The 24,250-nt window shown below is 40.1% G+C and overlaps 1 protein-coding gene across 1 annotated transcript in view; it reads right to left on the reverse strand.

Moving 5' to 3' along the window:
• Positions 1-24,250, reverse strand: part of TNNI3K (TNNI3 interacting kinase) — a 143,017-nt gene that overhangs the window by 37,249 nt on the left and 81,518 nt on the right. Inside the window, exons 18-21 of the mRNA XM_053392049.1 lie at positions 9,857-9,909; positions 7,520-7,572; positions 6,018-6,150; positions 1,295-1,404 (exon numbers count right to left, since the gene is read on the reverse strand). Coding sequence (XP_053248024.1) covers positions 1,295-1,404; positions 6,018-6,150; positions 7,520-7,572; positions 9,857-9,909 — 349 coding nt within the window. The remainder of the gene's footprint in view (positions 1-1,294; positions 1,405-6,017; positions 6,151-7,519; positions 7,573-9,856; positions 9,910-24,250) is intronic.

The following is a 24,250-nucleotide window of genomic DNA, read 5'->3' on the forward strand; positions in this document are numbered from 1 at the left end:
GAAGTCACGGAGAAGCCAGAAGGGAAATGGCAGTGGTATTTCACAGACTGTACAGAAAGAAGAGAATCCGACTGACAGCTGGGCTAATCTGGGCTACTTTCTCACTTCTGGCTAAATCAGTGCGTTGTATGACAGGTCACTCCATATCTAGGTTACTAACCTTTTTCTTTTTCTTTGCTGGACTTCCTCCTTTGACTTCATAGCCTGATGGACAGAAATTTAGCAGATGAGTTTTCCTGGCATGGAGATCAGTTGCAGAAAAATCTTCACCTGCTAAAATTCTGGGTATGGAACAGCTGTTAAAAGACACAGGAGGAGGGCCAGAAAAAAAGTGACAACCGTAGCAGTAGCTTTGTGCCATCCTATTGAAGAATGCCTAAACCAAACCAGCCCTGCTGGTTGAAACTGAAGTGTACAAGCCAGTGCAAATGACAGCTCTGTACTATAGTATCAGATTATAGACAGGAAGCACTGCAGGCCAAGGCACTGGGCTCCTCTGTCCCCAACTCCCAAGACAATCGAAGGACAATGTAGACTGATTTTGGATCGAAACAGGCCACAACTTTATTGAATATAGATGAAAGAGGTTTGGCTTGCGCATGGGGCAATTAATTACTTCTGGCCCGCCTGCCGGAAGTGATGCCACAGGTCAATCCCAGAGCAGGGCTTCCTAAGACTTACATCAAATAGGGTGACCCCTGCAGGAATTGCCATCTGAGGGTGTTCCATTTGCCCTGGCCCCTGACTGGGCATAAGGGCATAGGAAACACCAGATTCCTTTAACAGGATACCTCAGCATTGTGAGGAGAGACAGAGACAACAACTTCCCTTCCATCAAAGACTAAGATTGCCCCAATGCCCAAACCCAGTTGTGACAATTGTCATGAGTAGTGATCATCACAGCATGGCGGATGTCCAGCTTTGGGTAACTAGCATGTCAATAATTTGCTGGTCATGCATAAAAGCACTACTCTCTCTGGACAAAACCAGTGACTAGGAATCATATTTAGTAGGTCCAACAGTCAAATCTTCATTCGGGCACAACATTAACAAAACCATCTGTGATCCCACCCCCGTGTTTTCTTTTTGTATGTACGCCTGCAAGGAAATATCAGCAGAAAACAGATTAACACTACAGTTTCTATATCCTTTCGTGAAAGAAACTGAAAATCAAAGCGATGGATCTAGGCCTCAGGTGTCCGATGTTTAAATGAGCAGGCAATTCTGCTTTCTATTCTTCATCAAGGAACAGTGGCATATATTGCTTGGAAAATTAAGAAATGGGGCCACTTACCTCAGGACATGCATTCCAGCCCCTCATTAACAATGATGAGATGGGCTTGGGAATTGAATAGCCTATTGGAGGCCTGATGTGATGGTAGGCCATGTCTGCTGCTGCAGCCGCTGTAAATAAGAAAATGACGAGGAGGAATTATTGTCCCTCCAAAAATGCAGGTGAAGGAAAAGAAGCCAACAATTAAAGTCAGTCCTCAGTCAGTAGCACTGTTTTCAACCAATTTTTATGGGCGTTACTCCTGCAGTGGCCTTTTATTTGCACTCTGTAGGATCACTTATGAACCTGGTAGGAAGTCAACATCTCTTAACAAGAGGAACAAATGGATGAAGAGTTTAATTCAGGTATATATTATCTGATTTAGTGAATATTCCTTCAAATGAGTGATGTTTGTAGAGACTCCCCTTTCCTCTGCTTCTCTCAGTTATTCACTCATTGATGAAACTATGCCGCAGTAATTTCTTCAATCAGCATGAGATTTCGGAATGACAGCATCAAACTCAGGCTGGTACACATTTAAATTTTGTATGTACGCTATGTTTAACTTGGTATTCTTGCCATCTGTTACCATGTCATGAGATGGGTAGGCTGCAGTTAGTCCCTGGTAGATGACCAATTAATCATAGTGAATTATATCTAGTAGGTCTTAATAGGTACGGCTGCAGCTATCCAGTGATAAATATATACTTACCGTCTGGTACAGTAGCAAAGGACCTAAACATTAACTTATGAACAAGTCCTGAGCTGCAAATCATTGATCCACATTTGAGGTGCCTGGTTTAACTGGAATCTAAACTTTTCTGTTAGTTTCAGTATTTCTATTCATCATACAACTACTCAAGTGGGTTTTGCCATGCAACTATTACAGATAATGTAAGAAATCTAAAGAGGCTTCTGGACAGTTGCATGGCCATAGTCTATGCCCCTGTGGTCTCTCCAAGAACCAAATGACCTTTTTACAGCCACATAGTAATGCCCATTTTAAAAGGAAGCTACTCCGACGTTCCCAAATGGTTTAATCTCTCAGATTTAGACTAGTCATTATGTGTAATTCATCTTCATGGCAGATCTTTAACTACCCAACGTGGGCTGCCTCTGATTGATAAACACCATTGCTGTAGTCTAATTGGTTGGCACTTAGTGCTTAAGTAATGGGTTGTTACCTTTTTATTTCAATTATGCCTGCATTATAAAACCTAAACAGTTTCTCAGCTACATGGCCTATTCACTCTTCTATTCTTTCTAATGTGCTTGTTTTCCACCTTCCCATCTGGCTCCCTGTATTATTTTTAAAAGTTGAAAAATTCATCACGGTTCAGCACTCCAGCCAAGCTGCATTTCTTTTTAAAAGATTGTTATGTTAACATCTGGGGTCAAAAGGTGCTTTGTGGTTAATCTTAGCTTTCTGCAAATCTTATGCATTTATATCTGTAAGAAGCGAAAGTACAGTTTCCCTTTGCTTCTGGAAGCTTTCAGAAGAGTCATGAAATGTTTAATAATTGGAATCCTGCATCTATATACCCTCCAACATCCTACTGATCAGAACTGGGATGCTCATTTTTCGATCCCAAGCTCCTGTAGGATCCAGCTGACTCTCGCAAGAGCATGAGACCAAAATACGAGTGTCTTTTGGTCCAGTGCTCTGGCACAACTCAGCTGATTCATGCCAGAACACTGGACCAAAAATTGGGACATCCAATGATCCAATCAGAAGCCAGGATAGCTTCTGAAATTATGGGATATCCTGGTCAACTTGGGAAGGGTGAGGGGTATGTATCTGTTCTGGATTTGACAGCTGGCAGACAAGAGAAATTCACAGGGAAGGATATGAGACAGGGTCCAGACCAGGTAATGACCTACCCTCTGAGGGGGCCACTCTTGGTTCTCACCTGGACACAGAACCTAGCTTGAGTCTGGGGCAGGGTACACACAGATCTTGCAGAGCTTCACATAAAGGGAGCCTTAGAACATCCTGGTATCATGCAAAGGTGCCTGGGATTGTCTCTTAAGTTGAATGCCTATTCCTGTGATTCACAAACAATTACATGGGCCCCACTGATGGGCCTTGAGGCACTTTCAGGTGGGCCTTAGTGCTACAGTCTGCCCAGTGCCTCCTTGCTTGCTCGCCATGCCCACTAGCCCTGCTAATGCCAGCACCAGCAACTCTTTCTAAGTTGACTAAATGAGGCCGGGAAACAGATGTTCAGCAGGGGAAGAGGGAAGGAATGTCTCCCTCCTCTAAAAGGCCTGAAGAGGTATTCAAGTAAATTAGAAAGTGAGATAAAATGTTATTACATTGCAATGATTATACAAACTAGGAATAGAAAAGAAGAGGACAAGGAGGAAGAAACGAATGCAAAAAGATTAGGGGGGAGGGATGGAAGAAACTAGCAGGAAGGCAGAGATAAAGTTCAACCTGAGTATGAAAGGAAAATGTGAGAAGAAATCATAGGAGGTGGATAAAAATATTTTGAGAAGCATGTAGAGGTGGGAAGAGAGAAAAGTCAAATATAAAGCCTTCTCCACTGGATTTTTAGGATCAGCACATTTTGCCCCAGATGGGAAGGCTAGGTCAGAACACCTTCAGAGAAAATGTCTGTGCTTAGCTTGTGGAAAGCCGAGCTATGGAACTACAAGAAAAATGTTCTGGCAAATGTATCACTCTAGAGCAGATACTTGAATTTTTAGGGGTGGGGTGGGAAATGTTATTGTAAACTGTAGAAACAAAATAAAAAAACCATGAAGACTACCGTACTTTTCTGTCTATAAGACGTCCCCACCTATAAGACGCCCCCTATTTTGTGGGACTCAAATTTAAGAAAATGGGGGGAGATGGAACAGAGTTGTTGAGCTTCTTTTTGGAAGATTACCCAGAGTTGTTCAGCTGGGAAGGGGGATTGCCAAAAACCCGCACAAGTCACAAAATCTGCCTCCCGTCTGTCCCATCGCTGCCAGAAGCTGCCAATCACCCGCCCAACTACTGGAGCAGCAGCCATTGACGCACCAAACAATAACATGCACAATAGCTGCTGACAGCCATGACAGCAACCATGCACTACCCCTGTATAAGAAGACCCCCACTTTTTAGCATGATTTTTAAAGAAAAAAAAGTCTTATACACAGAAAAGTACGGTAATCTAAAAGCTTGACATTTATTTCATGAAGGGCAAATGCTTATAAAAATGTGGGAAATCAAATTCTGAAATCAGATTGTGACAACATTTTATCTTCAACAAATCAGTAAAAGAAATGATAGAAACTAGAATAAGAAAAAGAAAAAGCTTAAGGATGCAGAAATTCCTGCAAACAAAAATGTATTAATGATACAATACCCAGTAAAGACACCAATAAAAGAAAATAGTATGTGGTTTTTTTAAAAGGTGTAGGGAGAGAAAGCAAAAAGCATTGAACTAGTAAAATGATCATAATTCCATAAGTGGCAGAAGAGATGTGAATCTTGTTTTAATAAGATCTCCGGAGTATTTGGGAAGAGGAGAATTTTCTCCAGCTTTCCACCAACCAAGAACGAGCAAATAGGGTCAATAAATATATAACTTTAAATGCATCAGAGGAATAATGACTTTGAAAAGCTAAGCACCCTGGCTGTCTCAAATGGGAAAATGGAATGAATGGCTGTTGCACAAGACAAGTGAAGCTAATTAGTGAGAATCAATGGAGTCATGCTTAGAACAGGAAAGTTCAGGGGAATTCTCCAGACTGCAAGCTTCTCGGTGTTTAGAAAGTGCCTGGCCCTGTTAAAGTACTTGACTGTAAATAACAACAAGCACGAACCTGATAAAACTTTCAATAGGAGGAGGCTGCTGGGCAGAGGGAAGGAGGCACTTTTGGATTCCTCTGGAACTCTCCTTCCCACGCCTTTTCTGCTATGTCCCTCTGCAAGTCAGCTCCAGGGAGCCTACTTGCAGCATTTCCCTTGCCTGTAAGACTACTTTCCCCATGTTTTCCTCCCAGGTTCAGTGGGTGTGTGGAGCATCTAGTCTCTGTGATGAAGTGCAGTTGGCCAAGTCAAACACCTGAACCTGACAGCATCCAGCTATAACTGAAACAGCAAAAGAACTCTCAACCCCCAGCAAACAGCCCCATTTATATGTAGATTTAAGGGCCATTTAAAAAATGAAGTTCAAGTACATTCTGAACCAGCATTCATTAGAAACTGGAGCAGTTTTCTGCTGCATTTGGTAGCTCATTCAATGCACAGTTTTGGCTCTAAAGGTTTTCCAGTGGAGAGTGAATGGCTGTGATGTCACACTGGGTCAAGACAATCTGGCTATGATGTCACACTGGGTCAAGACAATCAGGGCACCTTTGCTCACAACGGCTTTGTTGCTTTGATGGCAAAGCGTTGATCTTGTTTCGCAGTACATTTTCAGCGATGCATGCATGAAAAAAATATATTAACATTCTAGTAAGCCTGAAACACCTCAGGCATCTGATAAGCTTAGTTTGGAGAAAGCACCTTAGGGTAAAAGCTGGTACAGACTCTTAAGTTGCCTGCATAATTCTTTTTCCTTGGCGAAACAAGCGTACTGTGGCTGACTGCAAAACACCGGCTTTACAGTTCTATGTGGAAACTAAAAGCCCACGATGCAAAATTAAAACAAATACACATTTGACTAAAAGCTGAGTTAGTGTTATACAAAGTAGCTTCTTTGTTGTGCACCAGAAAGAAGCAATCTTGATGCTAGCTTGCTGTGCATCTTACCTGGTTTGAGGTGAGCAAATGGAATTTCCCCTGTTAACAGTTCCCAGAGACACAAAGCATAGCTGAAAACATCGGCCTTTATAGTGTAGCGAGTACACTGTGTGAATACTTCAGGGGCCATCCAGCGCAGGTTCTGTACATCAAGACAACATCAATAATGCATTAATGGTATGTTTTGTTTCTTCACAGGGGCACCGATTCTCCAGCTTCATTTCTCTTTGCTTCCTGGCAATATGTTCACAAAACAATTCTCTTAATAGGAAGGGAGAATGGTGATCAGATTGTTCCTGCGCAACAGATTCCCAAGTCTTTTATTGAGTTTCAAACTGCACTGTGGGCTTCACTTCATGAATAAAACCAGGATGCTCTTCCATACCCTACAACATTTCTCCAGTAAAGATATGGGTGTCCTATTTAATAATAATAATAATAATAATAATAATAATAATAATAATAATAATAATACCCTACCCATCTGGCAGGGTTCCCCAGCCACTCTGGACAGCTCCCAACATATAAAAACATAATAAAACACTAAACAGTAAAAAAAGCCTCCCTATACAGGGCTGCCTTCAGATGTCTTCTAAAGGCTGTATAGCAGGGTTCCTCAACCTCGGCCCTCCCGATGTTTTTGGCCTACAACTCCCATGATCCCTAGCTAGCAGGACCAGTGGTCAGGGAGGATGGGAATTACAGTCCCAGAACATGTGGAGGGCTGAGGTTGAGGAAGCCTGCTGTATAGCTATGTCCTTTGCTTGGGGGTTGCATAGCTCCAACATTTCTCCAATGAAAATAGAGATGTCCTAAGAAAAATAGGATATTCCAGGATCAAATCAGAAACCGAGATGGCTTCTGTAAATCCAGGACTGTCCCTGGAAAATAAGGAGACTTGGAGGGTCTGCTCTTCGCAGCTCCTAGTCTGAGAGAAGGAAGTAAAGTTTCAGTGGTGGCACAACAAGTGGTGGGCAACAGCAATGCTCTGCATTGATCAGGAGCTTCCATTTACATTTCCTGAAATGTCCTGAGGTGATACTATGTCGGAGGCTATGTTCAGAATGGAGGCTTCTCGTCGGTAAGCCAACATCCCAAACCTTTTCAAAGAATTCTCAGTACAAAACAACAATCCCTCCCTCTTAGAGTTCTTCATGAAAGCTCAGAAAAACAATTACAGTGCTGGGGGCCGGGGGAACTTGCCCATCAACAGTCTGAAGATGATTCAGAACTACTAATATAAGAACTACTAATATAAGTAGCAAATTCTAATGCCAATTACTGTTGCAGACTAGAAATTCATTTCTGAGTGCAAAGCAGAGAGAACATTTTGTACCCACTAATCATCATTGATCTCAATTGACATGGCAAACAAATGGCATACACTGTCATTATACAATAGCATGTATACTGGAAGAAGAAAATCCTAATCTTATTTCTTGCTCCTTGGCTAGATTTTCATATACATTTGATAGTACTTATTTGTAACGAGAGAGAAAGAATAGGCAAACCCCAGGTTGTTTTGTCATATTGTCTTCATCCAGAGACTGCAGAAATCTGGATTCTGGGATGTAAAAGTAAAACAAAAGGGAGGGAGAGCAGTTAAATAAGTATCACCGAGTACAGGATAACCAAAGTATTTAAAAAAGAACAAAAATGCATATATATTTGTAAGTTTTATAAAGTTCAAGTGGAAATACAATGACATCATGGCATTGTTTGTCAAGGACAGCATTAATTAAAAGGCTTGCATTAAATAATTAATATTTGTATTTGAATACTTCAGTTATTCAAAATCAGATTTACATCCACCACCAAAAAAATGGATGCCCTGCCAGAAGCCATCAGTGTGATGTCATACTAGCATCTCTCAAAAACTCAAGCCAGACTATATATAGGCTTTTAAGAAGCTGGTTTTATTTTTGAACCAATGGATTTTTCTGCATCAGTGCAGATAAGGAAGATCATTGGATTACAAAACATAGATTTGCATTGCCTGTTTAAAATTATGATCGGAATAGGAGATCAGTAATCAATAGCTTTTGCCCACCCCACCCCCAAATTCCATTTGTTCCCCACAGGATATGTGACCAACAGTAATTACCCAGCTTGTAATCACAGTATATCAAGATCCTATATAACATGAGTCCTTGCTCTATTTGCCTACAAGCTAGTTTTTCTGGCTTTGACCCCATATATAGTACATCTAAAACATATGTGGGAAGGTAGCAGATAACAGGATTGGGAATAAGATGAGCAGGGCAACTGCAGAAGCAATATAATAACCTGCTTTTGTGACTCAAGAACAACAGGAATGAAAGTGTAACAAGATCTAATGACATTGCAAATGAATCTCTCTCTTTCTTTTCAGAAACTTTATATATCTGATCATCCTGAGAAATATGTTATTCAGGCCTTTGTACCATGCCAAACTTGACCCGATATTGAAAAGCCTCTTTAACTATCTCTGAACTGGGGAAATCAGTGAGTTACAAAATAATAATGCCCCTGATCCAGGTGCCTTTACAGTTGAGGATTATAGATATTCCTGAATAAACTTGAACATCTCTTATGGGAGATACTGAATGAAATTATTTCGAGTTATATACCCCTCAGAACATGGGAAATGGCAAGAATGGTGGTTATACATAAAAACAGCCAGCTAAAGTCCAGCCATATTGTCCTATAGCATTATTGAATCAGGATTTTAAATTGTGGAGCACCATCCTTGCAAATAGATTAAATACAACAAATGCACTGGAGATGATCAGACCAGATTTATTAAAGAATGCAAATTATCTTCAAACATTCATGAAGTGTTACATATCAATCATATTATCAAGTAAACAAAACAACCTTGTGAAATATTATTTCTGGGTGCTGAGAAAGTTTTTGACAGTTCATTGATGGGTGCCAAAATGATCAACTGTTATAACTGAAAGATAATGAAGAAACTAACTTTTAATAGTTAATTAAGGTTTGGAATATTGTCTATATGGTTAAGTTCACAAATATGGGGAGAAGTGGAAAAGGAAGCCAGCCAGATAACATTTTTTGGTGGAAAAATAGAGTGTCTTTGTAATTTATTGTGGCAACAAGGTTCACGACAACGTAAACCCATTTATATTACTTGGAAATTTATGACTTCCATTTGTTCTACTTGATTCTGGTATGGAAATTTGTTCTTTGTTTTTAGATCTGGATATCTGATTCCCACGTCCCCAACCCCTTTTACAGATTTATCTGTTTTGGTTTTCCCCCTTCTGTTTATTAAACTGAGTGTAAGTAAATAATTTAAACTTAACAAAGAAAAGAAAGCAAACTATATCAAAGGCTTCACTTGTTAGCCTACCACATAAAAACAACTGAACTCTAATAACGCAAGAGATACAATACATTAAACATCATTGTGGCTTCCTCATCAGTCTGTGGCTTATGATATCCAACCATTAATTAATTTTTATAATGAAATGTTTTTAGAATGGTGGATTATTTGATTGTTTGATTATTTGTTTGTTGTTAGCCGCCCTGAGCCCGGCTTCGGCTGGGGAGGGCGGGATATAAATTAAAATTTTTTATTATTATTATTATTATTATTATTATTATTATTATTATTATTATTATTATCTTCCACATAATGGCTACCAATTCTGCCCTAGAGCAGGGATGGGCAAGAGGTAGATCAGGGTCTACTGGTAGATGACATAATTTCCAATAGATTGACAAGGATTAGTGATTCCCAATTGTTTATCAACAGTAGAGCAGATCTTACAGTCCAAAGTCTGCTCATCCTTGCTAGAGAGGTTACAAAACATACTGGGGTTTTCTTTTAGTTTCCAATCTCTTACCTCCAAAATCAGCAACAACAGCATGACCATCTTCGTACAGGAGGATATTGTGACTGTGGAGAAGAATAAAATTGTTAGATTGGGCACCTGAATGGTATTGTCTTCAAAATGGATGTCTGCAACATGATCAGGAATTTTAGGCTGTTTTCTGCTCTCTCTTATATTATACCGAAACAGAGTCTTAGGTTTAGTTTTTAGCTACATCCTACAGTTATTAACATGATTCAAAAATTGTCCAATATCAAAAAAATGGAGGGTGAAAAAAATCCTGACAGTTTAGTAAGTCCAAATGTCAGAGTCATTCTCTAATTAGTAGTAGAACAAGTACATCTCCTAATTAGTGGAAGATCATCTGTAACAGGTTTATTAATTATGTGACAGCATTACCTAGAAGGAATGAAGATGATGACATTTTGGACTGAACCCAGTGATAACCTTTCAATAAAATCAGAAGGCCTGATTATCCTCTCAGTTCAGCTCCACTCAGATAAAGTGGACTACTCCTAATTTACAATGGCATAAATGAGCCCGGGAAAAAGCCCATGGAATCCAGCTGTTAGCAGGCTACTGCCAGCAACTGTAAGATGCTCATAAGGAGGATATTTTGGACCGATCTCAAAAGGCTAATTTCCATTTTTTCCTCCCTATTTAATTTGACAGACAATCATTGTCCTTTGATTTTGTTCATTTCCCTTTCTACTTTGCATAAGAAAGCTTGTAGCCTCGTAAAGGATTTACATGAATCTTATCTCTTTATGATGAGGTAATCTTCACAATCATCTCCTCATTAGACCCCCATCGAGCATGGCCTTGGGAGCATATTTGGCATGTAATGGTGGAAATCTCCACCAACCTATTCAAGGAAGATTCGCAATGGCTTGGTAGATGGTGGCAACAGGACCTAACAAACATTATGCACCTTCTGTCAGGCTTCCGTCAGTGTTGATACCACCATGAGAGGAGAAAACGCCCATGACAAAAGTCACGATATCACCTGGGGAATGTCGGGCCTTGTGGGCTACCATGACATCCGGATGTTGGAGGAAAGGGCAAGGAGGCCAGAAGACACTTTTCACTTTCCCATTTGCCTCACCCAGGTCTCAACATAGGTGATTCACAGGTTGGATAGGTTCTGAAAATCCAACCCTAGTTTTAACACAACCAGACTGGCCTAGTATTAACGCAACTTGGTTTTCCAGTCCTTCCACTCACTCTGCATTTATTCCTGATGATAGTTTTCTGTTAGTTTATTGAACAGTTATTTTAGGTGAACAATAGTGCAAATCATTGGCATGGACATTTTTTAAAAACAAGAACAGACCCCAAAACAAGCGTGAACAGGATTTTGATTTTATGTGAGAGACGCATTTAAGTATATTACATGCAACTAAGCTGTTCATAGCCTTTTTGCCCCTATCAATGAATGCTTCCACTTCTCCTTCGCTTTTCCTTCTTACACAACACAGCGGTCCATAACTGATATAACCCAACTGCTGTATAAAGTATGAAGTGTTTTCTGAAATACTTAAAACCACACATAAGAGCATGAAAACAATACAAGGCGCTGTTTAGTGAACATAAGGGGACATCTTATTTCAGCCCACATGATTATTTCTCTTTATATGTTGAAGTCAAAAACAAAGCTGCTGCATCAAATTCTCTTAAAAGTTTTGTGCTGCAATTTAATCTCGAATATATAAAAAAGCAGACCTTTTGACACTTTGCCATGGGCTGTTTCCTTCCACTAACAGGGGGCTCTTTAATCTAGGGGAGGGTTCCATTGGCTGAAGGGAGGAGAGGTGATTTTCACAAATCCCCCCTTTCGCCTGGAGTCCAGCGTGAACCTCCCATGCTGTTCTAGAGGGTTCCCATTAATAGATTTGGGAGAAGGGCCACATGGGTGGAATCTGTGAAAATTGCCTCCCTCCTAAAGAAAATATCCACTGAATTAAAGAACCTTCTCTCAACCATGCCTAAAGAGATATAATTGGATACAACCCTGTGAACCTTGCCCACTACTGAAAATCTGAGATGCTACCTTGGCCACCTGGAATCTGTTTGATGTTTCTGATATTTATCCAGCTTGTTACTGTTGTTGAAGGTGTATCTCTTACTTCAGGGATGGAGAACTTGTCCACCTCCCTTGAGATGCTTCTAGGCTACAGCCCAACATCTGGAGGGTCAGAGGTTGACCATCCTTGTCTTACTCAATACTCTAAACTTTTTTACTCCCCCCCTTCTCTCTCTCTACAGCTGCATGCACACACACGAGAAAATGTGGTTCCTCGAGACTTTCTGACCTTAGATCTCACCTTGTCCTTGATCACACATTCTGTTTACTTCCTTTTCTGTTAATTGGATAGCCAGCTCGATATAGCACAGACTCTTAAGCTGAGCTGAGAGTCAGGTTTCTGTATTTGAGAAGGAAGATTTCCGAGAGCAGTTGAGACGGGGAGCTGGGCAGGGTGTTTGCCTGTACTGGTCATGTTATCCCTGTGTTCTCCATTGAACATTTTTCTCTAAGAACGCCTTCTCAAATGGAGATATTTCTAAAAAATTGGAAAGTTTTGCTATTGACCATGCCTACAGCCACTCTTAGCTACAATATCTTGCTGTGTACTTCATCTTTGTAAAAGGGCTGTCCCCAAAAGGCACACAGTACCTGCCTGCCACACTGAGAAAATTAGGTGTCCGGTGAAGTGGGATCACTTCTTGATGCACTGCTGAAATTTATTAACCTGCATGATTGGAGAGGCCTAGCCCCTGGCACATCTGGAAGCATTCCAAGGGTCAGCTGTGCTGTGGTAATTAGGCTTCATTTTCAATCTCATCACATTATTAAAGCCATTAGTTTACAAACACATCTCCCCAACGTGTAATCACTCAAAAGTAACTGAAAACCAGGGAAAGTGCAGAAGGCATTTCAACAGCTTGGCACCATGTTCTTTCCTAACTAGAAAGACTGCTATTATAAATGCACCACTCTTATATGAGGACCACTTTAGATATCTGACGTTGTTCCACAGGAAAGAAGTAATATTTAAACGCTCCTTTGCTGCTTTGAATATCACTCCATCATGGGGAACCCGTTCATCCAAGCAAAAGTACCGATATTCCTAAGTTTCTGCTTTCATAGCATTATGAAGCTGCCCTATGGAAAAGACTTTTTGGTGACACTCTCAAGGGATAGTAGCAACTAAACCAGCTAGTAGCTGTCTCACCATGTTTTGTGTCAAAAATTATGTAAGTTCTAAATGTATTTCGTGAAAAATAATTAATTTTATTCATGATGCTCACAAGAGAGAGAAAGAGAGAGGACCATCTCACTTTTTCTACTATATTTTCACTGTTAATTTTTTTTTTACAAAAATAAACCTCTAACATCCCATCCTTTCTCTACAAAGTCCCAATTTCTTAGGTTTAATTAATTAATTAATTAATTACTGCATTATTTCTTGTCAGGGCAACCAAGTCAGATGAGAGAGGTACAAGTAATAAATTACTACTACTATTACTATTACTATTAATATTAATATTAATATTTCCTCCAAGGATCTCAAGACTGTGAATCTCTTTCCTATTCTATTCTATCCTATCTTCACAACAACTTTCCAAGTTGGTTAAGAGCTTAAGAGTGAGGATTTGTGGATGTTTGCCCAAGGTCACTAGTGAAAGTTATGGCTAAGTAGGAACATAAGGAGCTCCCTTATACTAAGTCAGACCATTGGTCCATCTAGCTTAGCATTGTTTACACTGACTGGCAGTTACTCTCTGGCAGTTACCGTACTTATAGGCAGGAGTCTCTTTCGCAGCCCAACATGGAGATGCTGGGAATTGAACTTGGGACCTTCTGCATTCAAAGCAGAACTATGATCCTTCCAAAATGGGAATTCGATCAGAATTGTAGACTGTATTCTAAGATTGTCCAGTAGCACCTTAGAGACCTACTAAGTTTGTTCTTAGCTTTCGTGTGCATGCACACTTCTTCAGATACACTGAAACAGAAGTCACCAGACCCTTATATATAATGGGAGGGTGGAGTGGGGTTTTTCTCAGAAGGGTAGTAGCTTATACCCAAAATAAACTTAGTTGGTCTCTAATGTACTACTGGACAATTTTTTAATTTATTTCGACTGCGTCAGACCAGCGTGGTTACCTACCTGAATCTGTGTTATAAGGTGTGTGTACTGGAGAATATCAAGCCATCCATGTTGTAACTAGAGTTGGGGGAATACCACTACCCCTGTTTGTTTGTTTTTAAGTATGTACATCAACATACATGATCTTCTGTCCTTTCTTCTATTTGCTTTTTCCCTGACAGAATCTCAATTCAGGACTGCAGACCAGTCATAAATAGTCTGAGAGGAACCATTTATAAAACTCATTAGTATTACAGAGGAAGTAAAAAATAAAATAAAATAAAAAATGATTTCAATTAAATCTTTGAAACCATAGCAACAGAAAACTCCAATAAAGGTAAAGGATTGCAGAACCATAACTTTTCCTACATCTGTCAGTCGAGGTGTATTTAAGGCTTACTGCTAAATCTAGTGGATTTGTCCTGTAACCACTGGGACCGAAGAGGTGAATTATGAGATTTGTATTGTGGTTAAACCCATTTATTGAGGGTAATGTGAACAAAACGCTATCCTCTTTACGTTCAGTTTGCACAACACTAGGGAATGTAACAAGAGATATGGGTGCATGTAGGGGGGGTTAATAATACTAGGGAATAAATTTAACTCTGCCACTGATAATAGTATTCCTCCCAAGAGGCTCACAAGTCTCCATACCGATTGAATGTCTAAAAATGTATGTGCCTTTTCATAATGGATTTGTCTCTTCCTGGCACTGAGAGGTGAGGGAACTGGAGAAGAATATATCAACAATACACAAGGGCACCTGTTTTGTATCATTTCAACTTTTATAGCTTCCTTCCAAGAACCCTGGGAATCATAGTTTGGTGAGAGTGCCAAGAATCCTGTTAAAGATATACAGTACATTTCCTTCATAGAACTACAGTTTCCTTTGTCCCCTGAGGAGAAGGAATGGTTGTTAATCCAGTTTAGGTCAAGCAGACCACAAGGGCTCTTTACTGAAATATTACAGAGGCGGTGTTGTAATTAGAGAAGAACCAAAATACGCATTTCAGTTTGTGTTTTGGCTTATAAAGGTGAAGGGATACCTGGATGAAATGTGATGCCTTAAAAAACAATCATCTTCAAAGCCACCTTTATTGCTAGTCACTTTATGTAGCCATTACTCAGTGCCAGAGCTACTTTTCCACTGAGTTCTGAAACAGCCTAAGCATGACAGCCTCTTCTTATCTTACAATATCCCTATACCTGAGATATTCAGTATCCCCCCTACCCACAAATCCTGCTCTTGAAATCACACGCACACACTGCTACCACTTAGATCTGTTCAGCAGTAGCCCATGTTCTGCTCTAAGTGACTAGCTTGGCCCTTAAGGGTCAGTAAACGAATACCATTCATTTTGAAATAAACTGCCTTTTTTGTTTTGATTGCAATCACCTCACTGTTTGCTATTTTTGCGATTCGCTTCCAGGTATGTGTGAGGTTCTGATCAAACGACATAAATTTGATGTAGCATAATGGATGCCCTGAGAGACCTCGGGATTTTATTTGATGACTAACACTGCATCACAACAGCTCAGGATTGAACCTGTAATGACTATCAACTCCAAGCCGATTCTTACTTGTCACAGTATCTGGTTAGTACCAGTCAGTTCCTCAGTTTTAAGAACACAAGCATTGCCTTCAAAATTGAAGACACCCTCCCTCCCAAAACAATCCCTTAACTGTATATTTCCAGTCTGTTATTTATCCAGCTCATCTTTTTGTGTGTTCTTTTATACCACTTAAACTTCCAAGGTCAGCATTCTGAATGCAGTAACAATCACTCATATGTGAAGTTACTGAAGAGGCACAGTGAGTTTGGGCAGAAAGGGGGAAATGAGAGTAAGCAAAGCAGAGGCGAAAGGTCTAGGGAGGTTAAATGTATAGATATCAGGGCATTCAGACACAGGCACGTTTTTTTGTTGTTGGGAAGAAGCAAGGGAGAGGGTAAGCTTCAGCATCAAATGGAAGATTGCTTCTCCTGAAGAGCAGTTGAGAAGCTGTTATTTATCCAGAACCACAGTTTCCCATTTTGCCTGATGAGCTTCCAATAGTTTAAACCTGCTTGCATCTGAGGATGTGCAAAAAGTGACTCATATATATATATATATGAAAGGGTCAGGGGAAAATAAAAAGCACAATGGCGGGGACATATTTGTCTCTCACATGCATATGGAATGAAAATGTGTAACCACTTCAAATATACATAAAGAACTGCAGGAAAATAAACTCCTGGAGCTGTGTTGCTACCCACACACCTTTGTGCTGGCTTCTTCTGTACATTTTCATGTGATTGAAGAATCTGAGGCTATGCCTCGGGGTTCCATTTTTATCCGACTGAAAAGTGGTGCAACTAAAAGGAGGGTGTTATGCACCTTTGCTCAATAGAACAACAGCCCCTTAACCACTGTTTACACCACTGTCTCCATATTCTTCCTGTTTCTTCCCTGGACCTGGACCTATTTAGCATCTCACCCTAGAACTTTAGGACTTCATCAAGAATCATTTTAAAATTGTAAAGACACTGAGAAATGTATTACATATATTCATACGTATATTTGGTATAAGCATGTTTATAATGTATAAACAAACAAACAAAAAGGGTGTGGTGCAATTTAGGGTGAGTGGGCATCTGCTCTTGCAATGGGGCTTCTTCTTCTTGCATGCCCCCAAAATCTGCTCCAGAAGGTCTGGAACTGTTGTGGGGAGGCAGTCATCAAAGGAAGAAAGAGAAACCAGAAGTCCTGTTGTACACATGGACTTTTGTTTCATAACATAGCTGCCTGCTCCCCATATTGTAGGGTCTTTAAAGGCATCTGGATAAAGATGACCCTTTATCTGTATACATTCCTCCTTTATCCATATCCCATATGTCCATTTGCAATTTCTTTTCATGAAAATTAATTCTAAGTAGACCCAGAACTAATTTGCATTAGCTCTGCTGAAAACAGTTCTGTTTCACCAAACATTTTTAGAGAATTAATTTGATTCAGTCCTGGTCGTCTGTTTTATATGTTATGACTTCATAATTTTATGATGCTTAATGCTTATATTGTACATCGCCATAGCATTTTTTAAAAAATGAGTTGGTGGTTAAGAAATATTCCTAAGGACAGAATAAATTTAAAAAGAATCTTCTTCTAAAATAAGCCCATTTTAGTATGATATATATTATATAGCCAGGTTTGAGTTAATAGGAAAAAAGACATTTGTCAGTAAAGAAAAAGGAGTGTTTTTATTTCTTTCATGACTAGATAGGAGCATATCACAGTGTTTTCAAACATATTTTTTGTATTTGTCCACACTTCTGCCAAAGCTTAAAATTACCAAATGTTCCTCCAGATTTTTTTTTTTTTTAATGATGGTGGCAACTGAGCATTTGGCAGGTGCTGAAGTTTTCCTATATTTACCCCAGACATGCAAAATAGTGTCCCTATGGTGCTGACATGAAGACAGGCAAAAACAATTTACATCTTTCAGCCACTGCATGACCCACACTAATCAGTTAGGATAGTAATACCAGCTAACATTCAATGTGCTTAAGCCTCATTTTTTTCTAATCATATATAATTTCCTTATGTAGATTTCTTCTCCATTCAAATAAATTTGTTTAAAAATAGTTGGCACTCCAGTGCAAGTCATTAGAAATATGAATGTGCCTGCTTTGTAAAATCAATTTAGGGAATATATTCATTTTGATGGTATTTCTCTTCCCTGTGTTCCATACATTAATGCTATCTTGGATTTTCTTAAATGAAGAAACAATAATTACAGTTTTTTATCATCACTGGAAATATTGTAATTTTGGAATACAATCCTAAACATACTTTTTGGAGAGCAGGGTGGCTAACCTGTGGCCATCCAAATGTTAGACTCTTAACTCCCATCAGATCCAGACACCAATGGCCTGGGATGGTGACTGATGTAGCCCAACAACATCTGCTTAACTCTAGAGAATTAAAAAAGGAATGTCTTAAGTGTTCTCTCCTTCAAAGGAAGCCAAAACGGGAAAGCACCACACAGTAAAATTCACCAAAACTGGACAGCACCACACAGTGAAATTCACCACTTGGTGAAGTTTGGAACATGAAATAATATGTTGCCCTATCCTCAACTTGGATGTGTCCTCTCTTAACACAGAGAGAGAAATTGGGTGGTCCCAAGCATGGCCTAGAACAGCATTTGGTCAGTGTAGTCTTGGGCACCATTAATACCCTACCTGCTATGATGACAGAGAGCAGCAGCAGACCCTTTAACTCACTTCTTTGGAGACAAGTGTGCTGAATGATGGGATCAACCTATGCTGCTGCTAATATGCCTCAGACATTTTTCATTCTTCACTGCACAGAAGATCCATTAATAAACCAAAAGTAAGATAGCCCATTTATAGCTAAGTAAACTCAGATACAATAGTTTGCATAGTGCAGCAGTTTAAACTCTTAGCTGTGGTCAGCAAAGGCTTCTGGGATGTCTTTGAAACATCTAGATGAGTTATAAAGCCAGGATGAGGAAACTGGAGCCCTGCAAGATGCTATTGGACTACAGCGCCCATCAACCTTGACCATTTTCTGTGCTGGCAGAAGCTGATGGGAGTTCTCTATTTGTGCTATAAAGGTTTACAGATGTGGTGGTGGTGGTGGGGAATTTATCTATAAAGGTAAAAGCGACACTTGGTATTTTTTCCTCCCAGAATACTACACTTAAACAAACATGGTTCCAATATGAAACTTTTTTCTTTAGTTGTATCTAGAGTTTTCTATAAACATCAAGATGGTGAGCATTACAGTTCCCAAAATATATGAAGCTATGCAGATATATGGGACACAGGTGGTGCTGTGGGTTAAACCACAGAGCCTAGGACTTGCCGATCAGAAGGTCGGCGGTTCGAATCCCCGCGAGGGGGTGAGCTCCCGTTGCTCGGTCCCTGCTCCTGCCAACCTAGCAGTTCAAAAGCACATCAAAGTGCAAGTAGATAAATAGGTACCACTCTGGCGGGAAGGTAAACGGCGTTTCCGTGCGCTGCTCTGGTTCACCAGAAGCGGCTTAGTCATGCTGGCCACATGACCCGGAAGCTGTACGCTGGCTCCCTCGGCCAATAAAGCGAGATGAGCGCCGCAACCCCAGAGTCGGCCTCGACTGGACCTAATGGTCAGGGGTCCCTTTACCTTTTTATGCAAATATAGCTGGTTATGATTATGCTGATTTAAATAAACTAAGTATGGATTTTAAAGAATTTGACTTTGAACTTCACAATAGAAAATCTCATGAGTATTATCACAGCCAGAAGCAAATGACAGCCCAAAATAACCAAGTGAACTATACCAAAATGCACATTCTGGAGTGTAAGTTGATATTATTTTATAATGAGAAAACAGAAAGCGCACAATTATATTTTACCTGTTTTTTTCCTGTTTCATGACCATAGAAGACGAAGTGAGCAACACACACACAAACACACCACCTACCTCCCGCAATGCATGTTGAGTTACCAGAACTGAAGTTACTTAGAGCCAAAAAAGTAAGGGCTTTGTTTTCAGATCATAGCTAGTATTCCTGAATTTTGTTGAGAATCTTTGGAGTTCATTGTTCATCACTGGCTCTATTTTGATATGTGGTAAATAAATTAATAATAATAATAATAATAATAATAATAATAATAATAATAATAATAATGTGACAATTTAAACTCTGGGAAGATGATGCTCAGAAAGTGGAATAAAACACAGTTGTGTGGCTATTGAAATTGTGGACAGAGAAATTTGGGGCTGATTTCACTCAATTTCTCCAATGGGGTGAAAAAAATCTCCATTAGTTTCTAGGAAGTGGGACTCACTATTAGCAGTGGCAGTCACTCTGAATGCCAGTTTGCACCATCCATAATGCCTCGAACCCAGCACCATTCTATACATCTCCTACCATAATAATAGAGATGATTCACACATGCATTTTCATCACTCAGTGACTACAACATCAAATGGTATATTTCTTGCTTGCACGACTGACTCATCACAAATCAAATACAACTGAGAGACTGAATCAAATACAACAACAGCTGAACCTCATAATTTTCAATAGAGTCAGTTCACACATTCATCTATTCTCACCATATGCTAGGTAATATGCTTTCATGAATTCTGAAACCAGTCATGATGTGGGGCAATCCAACTTTGGTTGCACCAAACCCCCACAGAATGAAGGAAGATTCAAAAGCACAGAATGGACAGGTAAGAGCTCAGTCCTTTTTTTTGTCTGCACTTTTCTCTCCGAAACCAAATATCAGATATTTTCTCCTGGTGAGTGCTACTTCCAATCACAGAGACCAATTGAAAAGGTATACCTTGCTCTCCAGATAATGGTTTGGGAGTTTGAAAATTTTGCTCATTCTGATTCTTCACATATAGTGTCTAGGCTCTTTTAAATCTTTATTTTAAAATCTATGTTGTCATATTTAAAGCAGATGTCTGTGCTTCAGTCTTTGAAAAGTGTTATGTACTGAAGTTCTCACCCTGGGCCAGCAGGGGGATACTGTAGATAGTTTTCACTCAGGTCCACATATGCAAATAAGGGATTGAAAGTGACGTTCAGTGATTGGATAGTTACAGAAAATGGTTACTGTTGCGTTCTAGTGGAGCTCTATATAAGCAGGCTGGCTGAACCCTTCAGTTCAGTTCTGTTCTGGCCTGTGAATAAACAAGAGGTGTTTGAAGAATCGCTGTGTCGTCTGATATGTTCACCCACAACTTAACAAAAAGAATGTCCTTCTCCTTGTGAGTGCAACCATGCAAACTTTTTATCACACTTGAGTCACACTGGGCAAGGGATGCCAGGAGACGGATAAATTGCTTCACATACCAGATTGGATTATTCCCAGTTCTATTTAAATGGGTCCTTTATGCTCCAGTTATGCTCTAAAAAGGAAAATAGTTTTCTGGGAGGAGTGAACCTTAGTGGAAAACTATGTTACTAGGGATGCGGGTGGCGCTGTGGGTTAAAGCCTCAGCACCTAGGACTTGCCGATCGAAAGGTCGGCGGTTTGAATCCCCGCGGCGGGGTGCGCTCCCGTTGCTCGGTCCCAGCGCCTGCCAACCTAGCAGTTCGAAAGCACCCTCGGGTGCAAGTAGATAAATAGGGACCGCTTACCAGCGGGAAGGTAAACAGCGTTCCGTGTGCTGCGCTGGCTCGCCAGATGCAGCTTGTCACGCTGGCCACGTGACCCGGAAGTGTCTGCGGACAGCGCTGGCTCCCGGCCTATAGAGTGAGATGAGTGCACAACCCTAGAGTCGGACATGACTGGCCCGTACGGGCAGGGGTACCTTTACCTTTACCTTTATATGTTACTAAGTGCTACTCATGGTGTTATTACCAGATTTACTTTTTCTAATCTACAAGAAGGGATGCTGAAAGGAATTCAGGTTTTGATGAAAATGGACCTGCTCTGCTCCATAACTCCCAGACCAATGTGTGGATTGGAATGCAACTTAACCTTCAGATTTTGCACTTTTCCAAATACGCTTTTCGGCTCAAAAATGCAATGAAACATTTGATCAAATGCATATATTAGGGGAAAACACATGTAGAAATATGTATGCTGATATAAAAATACATTTGTAAATATGCATTTTGTGTTAAAATATGTGTTTTTAAATACAAATTTTCATTCAGATTAAAAAAAAATAAAAAATCCAGTTAAATGTGAAAGCGGAATAGACTTACGAATTAATGTGTGTGAAACTGGCAGACCAGAAATTGGCTGATCCTTCCATGCATATGTAAAGGTGATGCAATTTATATTCAGCAAAGAATGTTTGAAAATCTTGCAGCCTCAAACATTCATGGAAGGTGAACACAAAGGCAGGATTGATTTTTAAAATGCCATTAAATGAATCGAAAACATGGCAGTTGTATCCTTTAGACCAGGATATGAACTTGGCAAGAGTTCAATGGCCGCATGTTCACACTCTGTTCTTTATCTCAACTCCGGAAGACGCCTGCTTGGGAATGTGATTACAATACTGGAGCCGCATGTCAAGTATACCCTCATCTTGTTTTGGTAGCAAGGGTATTAGTTCAGGGAGCAATTTGAATTCGGAAGGTCAGGAGTAGGTCAGGGTAAATCTTGGCAGCGTTTCTGCTTGTTTCTGAGCTCAGACCTAATAGATACACAGCAGTCGGCTGAGCTCGCAAGCTTTTGCAAATGAGTCTAGAGGGGCTTGTTCACCAGAGTTTACGTTTCTAGCAAACAGCAGCTTTTAATAAATAGCATATAACTTTATTTGAGTGGATCAGAGATATTTGTTTTTCAAGAGTTTGGCTAATATTCCCTTTATTGCTTATGCCCCTACATTTCTGTGGTTTATAGCACATGAAATATCTAGACGCTAAATAAGATATTCAGCTTTACTTTCCTCTTTTCTTTTTTCTTTCTTTTTGGGCTGTTGCAGTCTAACCTTTTGTTTTGCTTTGTTTAACTTCTAGTTCAACGTGGGTGAGTGTCAATTGAGCTTGACTGCATTGCAGGAAATAAATTATTTTGCAAGCGTTAACAAGAAAACAAGAGCAAAAGAAATTTCCCCAATAGTGAAAGGAGCTATAAATGCATCTGATTGCTTTACCTGGTGATGCCCAAACTTCTGATAGGTGACAGGGAAGGCTCTTTTTATAAAGCCAGAACTCAGTTCCGGCACCTCTCAGGTGGGCACCATTGCCATTATAAGAAAACAAGGTGAGTTCCAGCACCTCTTTTTTCTAGAGAAACAGCACTGTTCATTAGCGTACCAAAGGCAGCATGTTATTCCATGGAGCTATAGCTCAGAATTATTGTCTGTTTGTACTTACAGACACAAATTTACATAAAACTTTATTCTGACTTCAGAAGACCAGCTCTGGCAGCTGTCTTGGAAAATCCTTGCACAAATATATTGTTTTAAGTGTTCATACACACTAATCCAGGGGCAGGAGAAATTTTGAGCCCTTGGCTAACCCTCTTGGGGCCATCAACTACCACATTTTCCCAATAGTATGGATTCCTGTGAGGTCTGTCTGCAGTTTGTTCACACCAGTCATGCCCTCACTGATACCTCCAAACCAGGAGTGTCGTAAGTGTCTTCACAGAGTGTGGGAGGTGTCAGTATAAGGCAGAGAACAGTCAAACTTGATCTTAAGAGTTTAGCTGGTTGCTTATTTTCCATCAAGGCCAAACTTTTTCTTATAAGCCCAGATGCTTCTGTTCCTACGAGGCAGCAGTGCTTGAGGTTGGAAGACTTAGCCCACGTACACACAAGTGAAGCGAAGCCTGCTGCAGAAAAATATCTCAAAAAGAGAAGTCATTGTAAAGTGGCTGGTTTAGGAAGGATCATCGCTCAGTTGGGGAACATCTGCTTTGCATTCAGAAAGCTCCAGGTACGACAGAGAATGTCCTGGTCTAAAACTCTGGAGAGCTTCTGCCAGCCTGTGTAGACAATATTAAGTTAGATTTTCCAATAGTTTGACTCAATAGGACAGCTTCCTACGGCCCTGTGCTACCAGACACAACTCCGAATGCTAATAATCTCTAAGGTACAAGTAAAGAAAAGCAATGCAGCAGTCCCATGTACTCCAGAAATTATGGAAGTGGCTGGGAATACATGCTGGGGGTGGGGTAGGATTTGATTTGATTTGCATTTTAATGCAAACCTACCTAATGTTCTCTTCCTGAGACAACATACAGGCCAAAACCTTTCAACATTTGCCTCTCCAAATTTTGCGGTGCAGGTTTCCAACAAGAACAACAAGAAGGATCATTAGGCGCGAGTGATCATGCTCTTCTGAAGTTTACTATGCAGCGGAAAGGAGCAGCCAAGCATACTAGGACTCAATTTCTTGACTTTAAGAAAGCCGACTTCATAAAACTAGGGAAGTGCTGGGTGAGATCCCATGGACAGTAATACTAAAAGGAAAGGGAGTTCATGATGGTTGTGAGTTTGTTAAGAGGGAGATAGTAAAAGCACAACTTCAGGCAATACCAATGAGACGGAAACATGGAAGGTGCCTAAAGAAGCCAGGGTGGCTATCTAAAGAACTTTTAACTGAGTTAGGATTAAAAAAGGATGTGTACAAAAAATGGAAAAGGGGGGAAACCACCAAAGAGGAATTCAAACAAATAGCCAGCACGTGTAGACACAAAGTCAGAAAAGCTAAAGCACAGAATGAACTCAGGCTTGCTAGAGAGGTTAAAAGCAACAAAAAAAGGCTTTTATGGGTATGTTCGTAGCAAAA

The sequence above is a fragment of the Podarcis raffonei genome, chromosome 6 (genome assembly GCF_027172205.1).
Source record: "Podarcis raffonei isolate rPodRaf1 chromosome 6, rPodRaf1.pri, whole genome shotgun sequence".
Lineage (NCBI taxonomy): Eukaryota > Metazoa > Chordata > Lepidosauria > Squamata > Lacertidae > Podarcis > Podarcis raffonei.